Source organism: Xiphophorus couchianus, chromosome 23, assembly GCF_001444195.1.
Source record: "Xiphophorus couchianus chromosome 23, X_couchianus-1.0, whole genome shotgun sequence".
NCBI classification, from domain to species: Eukaryota; Metazoa; Chordata; class Actinopteri; order Cyprinodontiformes; family Poeciliidae; genus Xiphophorus; species Xiphophorus couchianus.
In genome coordinates this window covers 29,203,156-29,216,424 of record NC_040250.1, presented here as the reverse complement: position 1 = coordinate 29,216,424, position 13,269 = coordinate 29,203,156, and the positions used below count along the sequence as shown (strand labels likewise).

Sequence of the window (13,269 nt, the reverse complement as noted above, 5' to 3'; positions counted from 1 at the left end):
GTAACAGCAGGTACAGTACCATCAGTGAGTCCACCTCTGCTGTTTCTCTTCCTATTTCATCTTTGTGTGTGGTCAGAACATTGGCTCCATTGTGTCCTCAAAAATTACTTTTTTGTTTTTGGGTGGGGTGGGGAGCAGTTTTGGAAATTCAAGCATTCCCCATGATAGTTAAACTACATCCAGAATATGTCGGATTGTTGATGAATTTTTATTTCTCTGGAGGCATAGTTACAGATTTATTGTTCAAACTTTGGTCCAACTTAACCAAAATCTAGATTCTTTTTTAAACGAATACAATTGTCTGTTTAGTCATGTTTTCAATATCTTTACAGTGACTATTCATGGTTCAGATTTTGGGGTTCAATATTTGCAGATATTTCCATAGAATGCTATTTCAAATTATTTGTGAAAACCACAAATATTTTTTTTCTGTAAAGCCCAACTAAGTTATTATGAAGAAAATGCAGCTAGAGAAGTTGAAATGTCTTGATGCAACGCTGCTTAGCAAACAATTGGCTGTCGATTACAAAACTGTCAATCCAAGAGCACCGTTAAATTACACAGTATTGATCGTAAACTTCAAAGTGGAAATACGGAAGACTGGATGTTAGCTTCTGTGGTAGTGTCAACATGGCTTCCACTGTGTGTATTAATGCATATTAAGGTATATTTGATGTTTGAACTATTAAGATGCAGTTACAAGTGTTTTATGAAGGGGTCTCAAGTATTTATAGATTTTAGCCATTCGCAGACAACTCTGGTTCTTAACACCCACAAATCCTGGAGGTTCACTGCATACCAAAAACACATTAACATATCCTTAACTATCATATTAAAAGTGGATTTTACATCAAATATCATTTTCTAAGTCAATTTGAGGATTTAGCTAGAATATTTATCTGGACATCAGTACAGGCTGGTGAAATTGTCAGATATTTAATAGTGATGATATCATATTCTCCAATAAGGAACGTAACCCTTTGACTGATTAAAAAACGTTACAAATCAGTTAACTGAAAATTATTTTAATCACTAAAAAGAAAAAATAATAATCAAGGATAAATGCCACAGACTGGCGACCTGTCGAGGGTGACCCCGCCTCTCGCCCGGAACGTTAGCTGGGGATAGGAACCAGTACCTCCTGGTTCCCACTGTCCCCACTGGGGACAAGGGTGTTAGAAAATGGATGGATGGAATAATCAATGATTGCTTAGTTGTTGTTTTTTTACAGCAGAATCTAAAGCAAATTAATTAAGCATATTTTAAAAAGCGATTCGCCGTCCTCCCGACTCTTCATGTTCATAATAATCATGAAAGACTGAAGATGGAAGTGGGGGGAGGGGGGGGCGAATGAAAGTCTGCTCACGGCCTCAGCCAATCTTTGGCCGACCCTGTCAACAGTCATTATTATTCTTCAAGAGGATCCACACCATATTTTAGAAAGCGGTCTCCTATATGAGCCTGTAACACACCAATAACACTCCGTAGGTATCCTGATACCTGGATGCCCACCGAGCAGAGCCTTCCAGGTGATACTGACCAGTCCTCCCCACACCGGCGTCCTGCTGGTGCTCAGCGGGGTGTTCTTGCGGAAAGCAGCGTCCATTAAGCCGCAGACGACACAGAGACCCGCACAGGCTATCTGGAGGATGCCTAGGATGAGCACACTCCTCTGGTTGAATATGAAGTACCGGTACCGGTCCATGTTCAGACGGAAATCCCTCCCGCTCTGCTTCTGTTTCGGTTTGAAGAAGTTCTGAGGGAAACGTGTGAGCGAGGCTGATGCTAAGCGCCGTTTGGTTGGGTTTATGACTCAGAAACATTAACACTAATAACTATTGACTGGAGAAAAAAAATAACTTTCTTGTAAAAAAAAGTCCCATTGACAGGTTCGTCACCACAGCGGCAGTATTCCGGAGAAGTTTCGGTGTCAGTTTGGAGGCAGGAAGTTTGTTTATCCATTAACCTGGCTGAACCGGGCGCAGGTGGAGGGGGAAGCGTGGGATGTTTCTGCCCAGAGTTTGGACTCTCAGGCTCTCACACCCCGCCCACATCACATTTTAGCCATTCGTTCCTGGTACAGAAATCACAGGTGCCTTGTAGCGGGGTTTTTTTTTAAGACCTTGCTTTCGCTGTTCATAAAATTTCAAAGACTATTTTTAGGAAATATATCCAATTTTTGAAAAGTCAATATTCTCTGTGTTTTTAGGACTGGCTGAGAGTAGATTTGTTCAAACTGTTCTTGGAAAATGTTGCAAATTAATTTCTTTTTTATTCCAGTAAACAACTGTCTATAATATCTATCTGCATTTCTTTGTATCTTCGTGTAAGAAGTGCACAAATATAGCTGCACACAACATGTGCAGCAGATGGGAACAAAGCTGGTATCTGAAAGTTCATGATTTGGAAACGGCTTAAAATGGATACCGAGACAAATCTGGCCAACATCAAACAAAGATATTTTCCAACATAATTTAAGATTTCTGAAACTTTAATTTTACTTCTGAAAAAACTTTGTAACCCTTTATAACCGTATGCACTTGAGCTTAAGATCACAAACTGATGGCTATAAATTCTCCAGAATTTTCTTCTAGTGAGCAGAACTGAGGGATCTATAACTAGCAAACCATCTAGAATCTGGAAGCAGCAAAGCAACCAAACCACTATGCTGCCACCACCACCATATGTTCTTTTCCTGAAATACTTTGGCTTAAGTCTCGAAGTTCATTTCGCTTTTAGTCTGAAGAATCATAGAACAGCAGGCTAAAAATAAGAGGAACTTTAAGACTTTGTTACATATAGGCACAATGAGTTTCAGTGAAAGAAAAGAAAATTGAAAAAAGAAGCATTGGAATGGATTTGGTTTGGTTTATTTTGGGGCGTTTCATTATTTGGGGTGTACAGATTTTGAAAGCTCCATTCTTTCCTGTGTAGCAGAAAGTCCACTCATTTTTTCAGAGTCCTTCACAAACACAATTCATGTAACTTGTGATAAATACAATGATCTCTAGCATGTTTCACATGTCAGGTCAACAGACATGTTAAGGCAATGGAAGTCTGGGCAGGTCAGATCTACTGTACAGCTCTTACAGTAAACACCTAAACAGAGTCCTATCGTGTAAACTGACCTAATGAAAACAATGGGTTTCCATGACGTCTAGAAGCACCAGTGATGAACATGTGAATCTTAAAACATGAGATGAAGCAGCACTTCCAGTCAGAACAACGACCTCTAAGACCACTTGGTTTCTTGCATAGTTCTTGTGTCACTCTGGTCAAAGCAGTTTGGAAGGTCGGCAGCTGCAGCAGTGTTCCAGGAGTTTTATGAAGTGGCAGCACAAATTTGGGGAGTTTGGGGGTCTTCCTCTGGGTTTTCAGTGGCTCACAGGAGCTGCCTGTCTTTGTTGGAAAACCTCAAGCTCACGTTTGTACCAATCAGGAGCCTCCGGGCCGTTTTTCCCCAATGACTCGTGATCGTAACCGTAGGCGACCGTGAGCTCTTCGTCTTTCTGCACAGCTCTCAGTGTTCGGATGCATTTGATGGGTCCAAAACGAGGGTGGACAAACCTGAGCAGAGAGACAGACGTACATACAAAACACAAACTGAAAAGGCAAAAAGATCAACGCACTGGAACAATGGACATTTCCTGGTTGCTATAGATAACAAACCAACATTGTATCCGACATGGATTGCACTTTATAGCAGTTCTATTCCTAGAGAAATGTTGACTGTGGTCTGATCTGGTGTTTGGGTTCTAGACCTCTAAACAGTGTCTCAGTCTGGGCCAGTAGGACACAATCATGGGGAGGACAGCTGAGCGGACATGTCCAGAAGACAGTCATGGACAGGGAGGGCAAGACAACAGTCATTCCTGAAGGAGCTGCTTGTCCTGAGAGTTTTGTATGTAAACACAGACAAAAAGTTTTTTTTTTTGTTTTTTTTTACCATATTCCAATTGTTTGACTCATGAAACAGAAAACCTCCTTACATGTGTGATGTGCAGTCACAGCTCCACAGCACAATTTCAATTTAAACAGAATATATATATAAAAATTCACCATTTTATAAGATCCTGTGGGACTTCCAGATCCAGACAGACAAAATGGTAATGGTGAACCAACCAGACATTGTCGTAGTGGATAAACAACAGAGGAAAGCCGTTGTGGTAGATGTAGCAATACCAAGCGACTGCAACATCAGGAAAAAGGAGCACGAGAAACTAGAGAAATACCAGGGCCTCAGGGAGGAACTGGAGAGGGCCTGGAAGGTGAAGACCACAGTGGTGCCTGTGGTCATCGGGGCCCTCGGGGCAGTCACCCCCAAACTGGACCAATGGCTACAACAGATCCCAGAAACAACATCAGACATCTCAGTCCAGAAATGTGCAGTCCTTGGCACAGCCAAGATACTGCGCAGAACCCTCAAGCTCCCAGGCCTCTGGTAGAGGACCCGAGCTCAGAGGATAAGAACCACCCGCGGTGGGTGAGAAGGGAATTTTTTTATTTTATTTATACAGTACAGACCAACAGTTTGGACACACCTTCTAATTCAATGGGTTTTCTTTATTTTCATGACTATTTATAAGGCAAGAAATCCCACTTATTAACCTGACAGGACACACCTATGAAGTGAAAACCATTTCAGGTGACGACCTCTTGAAGCTCATCAAGAAAATGCAGAGTGTGTGCAAAGCAGTAATCACAGCAAAAGGTTGCTACTTTGAAGAATCTAGAATATAAGGGGTATTTTCAGTTGTTTTACACTTTTTTGTTTAGTGCATATTTCCACATGTGTTATTCATAGTTTTGATGCCTTCAGTGTGAATCTACAATGTCAATAGTCATGAAAATAAAGGAAACTCATTGAATTAAAAGGTGTGTCCAAACTTTTGGTCTGTACTGTATATATATATATATATATATATATATATATATATATATATATATATATATATATATATTTAAATATATATCGTTCGGTGTAAACGACGCCTGCTCTGCAGCTTCAATCGACTCCGTGCAGTACTTTTAGTTTCTATTGGGAGAAATCTATTCCTTATCTGTGGGACCACTGTTACTGGTGCTAAACTAATCTCATCAGTATCATCTGTGACTGTAGTGCTGTTGATTTGGAAGATGTTTTTAATCAACTGAAAAACTCAGAACTCCAGAAGAACCTCATAATAGTGTATTTCACAAATACGTGGTTTTTTTTTAGATCGTTGTTTTTTTGTTTTATAGATATATATATGTTGTCCAGCCGTATAATAACATTTTACAGCACAACGCTATTAAAATGCTATACGCATCAAATATGACTTGAAAAAAAATTTGACTTTGTAATTTAACACCTTAAAATTATGCCACTGTCTCTTTAAGAAAGCCCTGGTCTTTCCAACACTCTCCTTCAGGAAGTCAAGCCTTCACTAGCTCTGCACTGAGAAGTAGCTCGTATAATGAAATCATCAGATGTGCCGTTCCACCAGGTGCATGCTAATAGTTCTGGGCTAGTCTGAAGGAGCTGAATGGGGGAGTTATGGGGAAGATCAGTAGCTTAAAAAACTTCAGCTCTGAGGAGGAGCTGCGTCTCAAAGGCGCTGCTAGATTCAACCAGGCATTTTGCACACCCGAATGGTTGCCATGGAGATGAAAAGATTTCTCAGACATGCATGAAAGACAGACGCATGTCTGTATGTTTTTGATGAGGCGATAAAATTATAACGTGACATAAAGCTAAAAAAAGAGTTGATTTTACATAACGCTGCCCCTTTAAATAGCTTCTAGCATCTTTGTGTTTCCTGTGACTTCATTTTAAACATCCAACTGAAACTGAAAACGGATTCTCTCAGTCATAACTTCTACGTTGTTGTACGATGTGCTAGCTCCTACGTATGGTGTATTTACTGGTTAGAAGATTATTGGATTTTTTGTTGGATTGGTTGATGACCAATCCACGTTGACCAAGCAAAAAAAAAACAAAAAAACAACAACAGACAAAAAAACAACAACATCCGATTCTGAATGACTTGAAGGATGCATTGCATGTAGCTGAGTGCCTATCTGATTATGGACCCATATTTTAAAAGTCGACGCTCCTCCTTCCTGTCGTTTCTACTTACGGCTCGTATTGGCAGTTGGGAGTGAAGGAGTGGTTGCCCTTGTGACCCAGAGAGGCGCAGTACCTCTCCGTCTGGTCGAACGGCTGTGGGACGTCGATCACAGTGTCGTCGTCAAGTGAGATGGTGTTTCCATTCAGAACCCAGTCCCGACTGTCCACCTGACAAAGCAACATCAGTCATTTAGGAATCGTTTTTAATCAATAAATCAAATTTGCTACGTTTTATGTCAATTTCCCCTCATTACGTGATTCCAACGTATCTTCGTTTCCATAGAAGCAGCGCGCCATACATCAGAATGCGTGATCCGGACTCCGTTATAAAAAGCCATGACGGTACCCGGCTCAGCAGCTGCCTTGGCAAAAAGTCCCTGACCGGCTCCTTTAATCAGAGATTCTGCCACCAACACCCTGACAGAGAGGGAACACACAAGGTTCCAAATGGTTCTGGTTCTGTTCCGGCTTGTTGGAACAACCGTCGTCATTCCACAGTGTGACATCATCACACGGAGCGGCCCTACCGTTGGCTCTCGTACGGGTCCGGCAGCAGAGCGTGGGTGGCGATGCAGGTGGAGGTGGACTTGTCATAGGAGTAGACAGGACCTGCAGGTCACATGAAGTCATCATGTCACCTGTTCAATCACACCAACATGTCTCTACAGCACTTCCTGTTTGAGTCCAGCTAACAGCATATACACTTTTTCCACATAAATTATTTGTAGAAAACACTAACAAACACTATAGAAATTAAATAAAGCATTACAGAAGAGACATTTTACAAATAAATATGTAAAAAACAAGCCATTCAGAACCACTGAGTAATATTTCACAGAACCAGGTCTGGCTGCAGTTACAGCTGGCAGTCTTTTCCTCTGCCAGCTTTCTACATCTAGAGCAGGGGTCTCAAACTCCAGTCCTCGAGGGCCGCAGTCCTGCAACTTTTAGATGTGCCTCTGCTGCACCACACCTGAACAGAATAATTAGGTCATTAAGGCTCTGGACAACTGATCTACACAAGGAGGAGGTCATTAAGCCATTTCATTCCAGTGTTTTGTACCTGTGGCACATCTAAAAACTGCAGGACTGCGGCCCTCGAGGCCTGGAGTTTGAGACCCCTGATCTAGAGACTGAAAGTTTTGAAAAATAACTCAAGCTCAGTTAAATTAGAGAACATAGTTCTCTATCTATGGCATGTTTTCATTGCGAGTGAGTGAAGATGAGATGAAATCTTACTGTTTGGAGCGATCTGGAAGCGTGGCCTTCCGGTCTGGTTGGAGGTCAGTGTGGCAAGGCGAGCCTCGGTGATCTCTCCGCCCACAAAGCTTCCATAGAGAGCCGTGCAGCCATCTGGGTAGATGTAGGCTGTGGAGCTGCCAGTCATCTCCCCGTCCTCATTGACCTGCCCAAACACGCTGCCCCCGTCCTAACCACAGCACACACCAACACACGCACACACACACATATGAAATGGCTGCTGTCCTTCAGAATAAAGAACCATTAGTGCACTCAGCTCACTCACAGTATAGTAGATCCAGCACTCCCCACAGCGGATGTTGCCTTTGTACTGACCCTTAAAGACTAGGCGGCCATCTGCGTCCAGCTTCTGAGCTGGCCCGTTGAGTTCACCGTCGACATACGTCCCATGGAGGACACTGCCGTCCTCGTGTGTGTACAGCCCCTGGCCCTGCAGACCATCGTCAACGTAGAAACCTTCCAAGGTGCTGCGGACACAAAACAGACAGCTGCCGTGTGTAGGACAAGGAACACATCTAAAAGTTGCAGGTGTCCGGCCCTCGAGGAGAGGAGTTAGAAACCACTGCTACAGAGGATAGAACTGGTCTTTCTGTGTTCAAGTTATTCTGTCTTCAGGACAAAGCCATTTAAGCAGTTCCTGTTGGCACCAACTAGTGCTGGACCATACGACCTAAAATTGACAGTTTGGAATAATTTCTACTTATTCGAGACTGGGACTCGGGGACCACAAGTCCAGAAGGGAACCCCACAAATCTGTCTCCTCCAACTCATTCTGGGGGAACCCAAGGTCTTAGACTTGATAGTCCAGTTTTCACAGTTGAAAACTGGACTATCAAATTTTCAGACTTGATAGTCCTGTGCCCTGCGCTATAGTTAATTTGCTACTTTCGGAATGGTCACCGGTCCACTTGAATTGACCTGCACAAGAGTTCACTTGAAACAAACAGAATATCGGTTTTTAGAAGGAACAGAGTTTGCATCAGAGTTGGATTGTGCATTCACACTTCCTCAAGTGAACCAGACTTTCTGGGCAAACGGACTGGGGTTTGATTAAAGCGGACTAAACAGGGCTGGTGTTAATGCGCCCTTAGTGAACCTCCCTGATACAGTGAGTCACTACCTTCTATCAAAGAAGAAGAACTTCCCCTTCTTCTCTCCGTGGGTGAAATGTCCTTCGAAGCGATCACTGGAGGAATAAGTGACTGTGCAGACACCATGGGGCTGGCCATCTTCATCCAACGGGCCTACACATAAACACAAACAGGTTCTGGCTGATCGGGCTCAACTGTTTGTGATCTACACACACATAAACCCACATTTGAACACATGATAGATAATTATCAACTGAATGTTGTTGCATTGTTATGGCATTGCTGCACATATAGCCATGTTGTTTTTAATAAATTATTTTTAGTTTTTAATAACGATTGAAAAACGAAGTAGGCTGCACAGTGGCGCAGTTGGTAGCACTGTTGCCTTGCAGCAAGAAGGTCCTGGGTTCGATTCCCGGCTGGGGTCTTTCTGCATGGGGTCAGTTTGCATGTTCTCCCTGTGCATGCGTGGGTTCTCTCCGGGTACTCCGGCTTCCTCCCACAGTCCAAAAACATGACTGTCAGGTTAATTGGTCTCTTTAAATTCTCCCTAGGTGTGTGTGTGCATGGTTGTTTGTCCTGTATGTTTCTGTGTTGACCTGCGACAGACTGGCGACCTGTCCAGGGTGTACACCGCCTCTCGCCTGGAACGTAGCTGGAGATAGACACCAGCAACCCTCCCGACTCCTTTAGGGACAAAGGGTGAACAGAAAATGGATGGATGGATGGATGAAAAACGAAGTAGCATTCATGATTTAAAAAAAAAAAGTTTGATTAAAATATTTTGCTAAAAAAAGGTACCAGAATTTTTTTTTTTTTTTGCATTTTTTTCACAACTTCCATCCAGCCCATCTAGCGCCCTCTGGTGCCTCCACTTTGAAAAACACTGTCCAACATCACAGGTTTTCATAATGTATTGCTATGCAGTTTTTTGTTAATGATCTGAGAAATTTCCCTTAACATTGAGTGATTCCACTGATTTTCTGTACTTGTATATATATATATATATATATATTATTTTTTTTTTTTTTTTTTTTTTTGTGGCGTTTTTTCTACATTCCATGTTCTGATCCTACCGCTGCTGTAGTTTTACTGGCTTACTACTCACTCAACCCCAGCAGCTGGAGCTTCTATAAACTCATAGTCAACTTTCTGTCAACTCTTAAAGAAACAAACTATCCAACCTTTCCTGACTGACTCCTGTTCAACAGACACACCAGCTGTTGAAAGCACCGGTGCGTTCAGCGGTGAGGAATCGAACATACTGCACTGTGTTAAACGTCCGCCGGCTGCGGAGCTCTGACGGCCCCCACGCCGCTTTCAGCTGCCTCTCGCGCGGCCACACATATATACAGGCATGAACAGCAGCACACGCCTAATAGGATCAAACATAAAAAAAAGTGTGCAACACCCCCAACCCCAAATGAAGGATTGTTTATTGGAAGTAAACCCTGAGTTTCACTGTAATAGCTGTATGCACAAACACAAACACACACAAAAAGGACAGTGTAAGCTACAAAAACACACTCTTACAACCAGAACGTTTCAACTAAAAATAATGTTCACCTCTAAAAATATCAACTCTAATTCAAAACTATGCCCTAGTGTTTATATACAACAAATTCACAATTTCAATCGATTAAAAAATTAGAACCATCCTCATTTACAAAAGAAACATACCTTGTGCCTCTGTCAATAGGGCCGCTAATCTTCTGTTCCTTTCTGCCATTAAGCTGCCATTCTACAACATATATAGAGCAAAATAAAAATAAAATAACATCAAATCAAAAACTGGAAGTCATGTGTCATACAAAATAAAATGAGATAAAGGAACAAAGTGCTAAAGATGTCTAAATGAGAGACAGTTTAACCTGAGTTCATCCAACACTTTTCCTCATCAAAAATGTCTTTTGATGAGGAAAACACTGTTGAGCAGATTTAATGGGAAACCAGGTGATTGTGTTTTGCATTGTTAAGCCTATTTAAATTACAGCCACATTGGCGGAAACTAGTCTAAATTGTTGGGAAAAGTTTCATTTGTCTTAATATGAATGAATTTATTTGGAAATGTTTTAATGGTTTGAAACATCTCCTTTACTAGAAGGTGTGAATCACTTCAGAGCTTTTCCTGGTTACCATAGCAATAGCAACTAATGTTACACTTCTACCTAACTGATGATGTCATTAGGATCAGATGCTTTGTGTCATAGGTCTATGACATCAGCTCTGAAACCTCTTAAATAGTTTGTCACTTGTGTTCTAGAGCCAGACCTGCAGAACCCAGCGGATTTATAGTGAATTGTTCTCGTTGCACCGTGAGACAGAAACAGAAGATGGACTCCCCTCGTTTACCCAAGATTATTATTCCTATGGTAAGGACAAAGAAGATACAACCAAATGAAGAACTGTACCAAACTTTGCGACTTCGAGAGCAGGAAGAATCTTCAAACACCGTTGTTTCATACTGGACGATATATACAAAAAATGCAGAACATGAACGAAAAATGAGACAAAGAGCTGTGTCCACAGCTAATTGCAATGAGGTTACTGGGAAAGACAAACATGACAAACAGTTTAAGAAGCCTTTGTCATGTAAAAAAGAACAGAAACCCATCATACAGGACCTGAAGAAAAAAGAAGTTGCAAAAGACACTTTAGATGAGAACATTTTTTCTAAAGAAATGGCTATGCGGGAGACAAAGGAAGACTTTCCTTCTATATCTGTGTTTCAACACCAGCGTGAGATGAGGCTTCCTGAAAAGGTTCTTTCTCAACAAGATTGTAAGAAGATTGTTTACGACAATCTAGACGAAATAAAGAGGAAAGAAGCTGCCAAATACATTCTTCTGGAGAATAAGCGTTGTGCAGAGAGGGCCAATCAGCAGTTACTCCAGAAGTTGCAAGAGGAAAGCGAAAGGAAGCAGAAAGATGAAATAAAACGGTCTCTGACTGATACCTGGGATGCTCAAATTCTATATAAACAACAGAAGGAGGAGAAACAAGCTAAACTTGAAAGGCAATACAGGGCTGCCATGATTGAGTCAGATAGACTCCATCAAACTGAGGAAATTGAGACGAGGAGACGGAAGAAAGAGCAATGCCGGAAATTTTTGAGACAGAATGAGACTCTGCGTACCAAAGAAAAAAAGAAATCTAGTGATTACAGTTTAGAGGACGTACTGAAGAAATGTGATGTTCTTTTACAGGAAAAGCATTGTGACATGTTTTACGAGGATGAGACTGCCACATTGTCACATAAAATACAGCAGCAACAGAAAACTCCAAAGCAAAACCCTCTGGCTGATGAATTGGCTGCCAGACATAAACGCAAAGAGAAAAAGAAGAGGGAAATGGACAGGGCTGAAAGGCAAGGGATTCTTCCTGGATATCGAGGTGAGGAAAGTAGACAGAAGAAGGTGGCTCAGCAGAACCTGAAGACACAGAACAACGTTACTGAGCCAGAAAGAGCTGTTCATCATCAATCGGTCGTTCTAGATCGTGACAGTCACTGTGACATTGCTGATAACAACACAAGTCTTGAAATACGTAAAAAAATCGTGTACGACCAACTTTCACTTATAAAGAAAAAAGAAGATATGAAAAGGACTTCTATGGAGGAAAAGTTAATGGAAGACTTTAAACATCGGGAAGCTGCAGAGCAGAAACTTGAAAAACTGGAGAAGGAGAAAAAAGCTGCAGCTAACATTTGTCTGATTGATTCGTGGGGTTCCCAGATACGACGCAAACAGCAGGAAAAAAAGGAACTTCGTGAGGCTGAGAGGAGAGACATGCTGTCCTTAATTGAGCTGGACAGAGTGTGTGGAGGTGAAAGTAGAAAAATCAGCCATCAGAAATGCAAACAGCCTGTTCAGGGGACTCTGCCAGCAGCAAGACCAGGGAGAAGCAGCTCCAAGTCCTGTGCGGGAAAAACCAGCAATGCTTGCAGATCTTCACCGAGTCGTCAGAAGGTTAGCAGTACCACGCCTGTCAGACTTCCCTCACTGGACTCCAGCTCTATACACCTCCCTGAGGATTGCCAAGAGACTGAGAATGACATTGTAAAACTCCCATCCATTCCCATACAAAATGAATAATTGTTTCTCAGCTGGCCAAGGAATGCGAGGGGATTCCCCTGGAGCTGAGGAGAGGGAAGTCTGGGCCTCCATACTTAGGCTTCCGTCCCCACGACCCGACAAGCAGAAGACAATGGATGGATGGATGGATGGATGGATGGCTCTTCAAACCAGTCTTTCCTTTTGTCTTCTGCCTGTCTGTGAAAACAGCGGCTATCACTTTTCGTTTACATAACATCTTTGTAAGATTGTTAGCTACATCAGACATATGAGGCCTTATCTTTGAAGGTAGCATACACGGTATTAGTACGTTTAAGTTATTGTTAGTCATTTTAACAAAAGGTTTTCTCTGGGTGCTCCAATTTTCCTACAAAAACGATAGACAGACCGATAGACCGATAGATAGATAGATAGATAGATAGATAGATAGATAGATAGATAATTGTCTTTATTAGTAAAATTAAGTAATCCTACTTCAAATATAAGTTTTCTCTGGGTGCTCCAGTTTCTCTAAAAACACAAGTCACAGACAGACATTGTAATTTGCTCTCTTAGTAAAATCAAATAATCTTGCTTTAAACAAAAGGTTTTCTCTGGGTGCTCCAGTTTTCCTACAAAAACGACAGATAGATGGATAGACAAATAGATGGATAGACAAATAGACAGACAGACAGATAGATAGATAGCAGTGGCGGGCCGTGCATTTCACACCCAGGCCGACAGTAGTGCTCCGTCT

At 41.9% G+C, this 13,269-nt stretch overlaps 1 protein-coding gene across 1 annotated transcript; it reads right to left on the bottom strand.

Moving 5' to 3' along the window:
* Positions 1 to 3,123: 3,123 nt before the first annotated feature.
* On the bottom strand, positions 3,124 to 8,598 carry LOC114139661 (histone-lysine N-methyltransferase SETD7-like). Its single transcript, XM_028009700.1, has 7 exons — positions 8,557 to 8,598; positions 7,635 to 7,934; positions 7,349 to 7,538; positions 6,637 to 6,718; positions 6,409 to 6,526; positions 6,120 to 6,277; positions 3,124 to 3,567 (listed from the first exon to the last, which is right to left on the bottom strand). The coding sequence occupies exons 1-7, from the start codon at positions 8,596 to 8,598 to the stop codon at positions 3,375 to 3,377; spliced, it is 1,083 nt and encodes a 360-aa protein (XP_027865501.1). The 3' UTR covers positions 3,124 to 3,374.
* Positions 8,599 to 13,269: the final 4,671 nt, after the last annotated feature.

Coding starts and splice junctions, on each gene's coding strand:
- LOC114139661 (XM_028009700.1), bottom strand. CDS start 8,598: ATGGCCAGCCCCATGGTGTCTGCACAGTCACTTATTCCTCCA. Junction 7,935..8,556: donor CACAGTCACTTATTCCTCCA/GTGATCGCTTCG, acceptor TATCCTCTGTAG/CAGTGGTTTCTAACTCCTCT. Junction 6,278..6,408: donor TCCGGATCACGCATTCTGAT/GTATGGCGCGCT, acceptor TTGCTTTGTCAG/GTGGACAGTCGGGACTGGGT.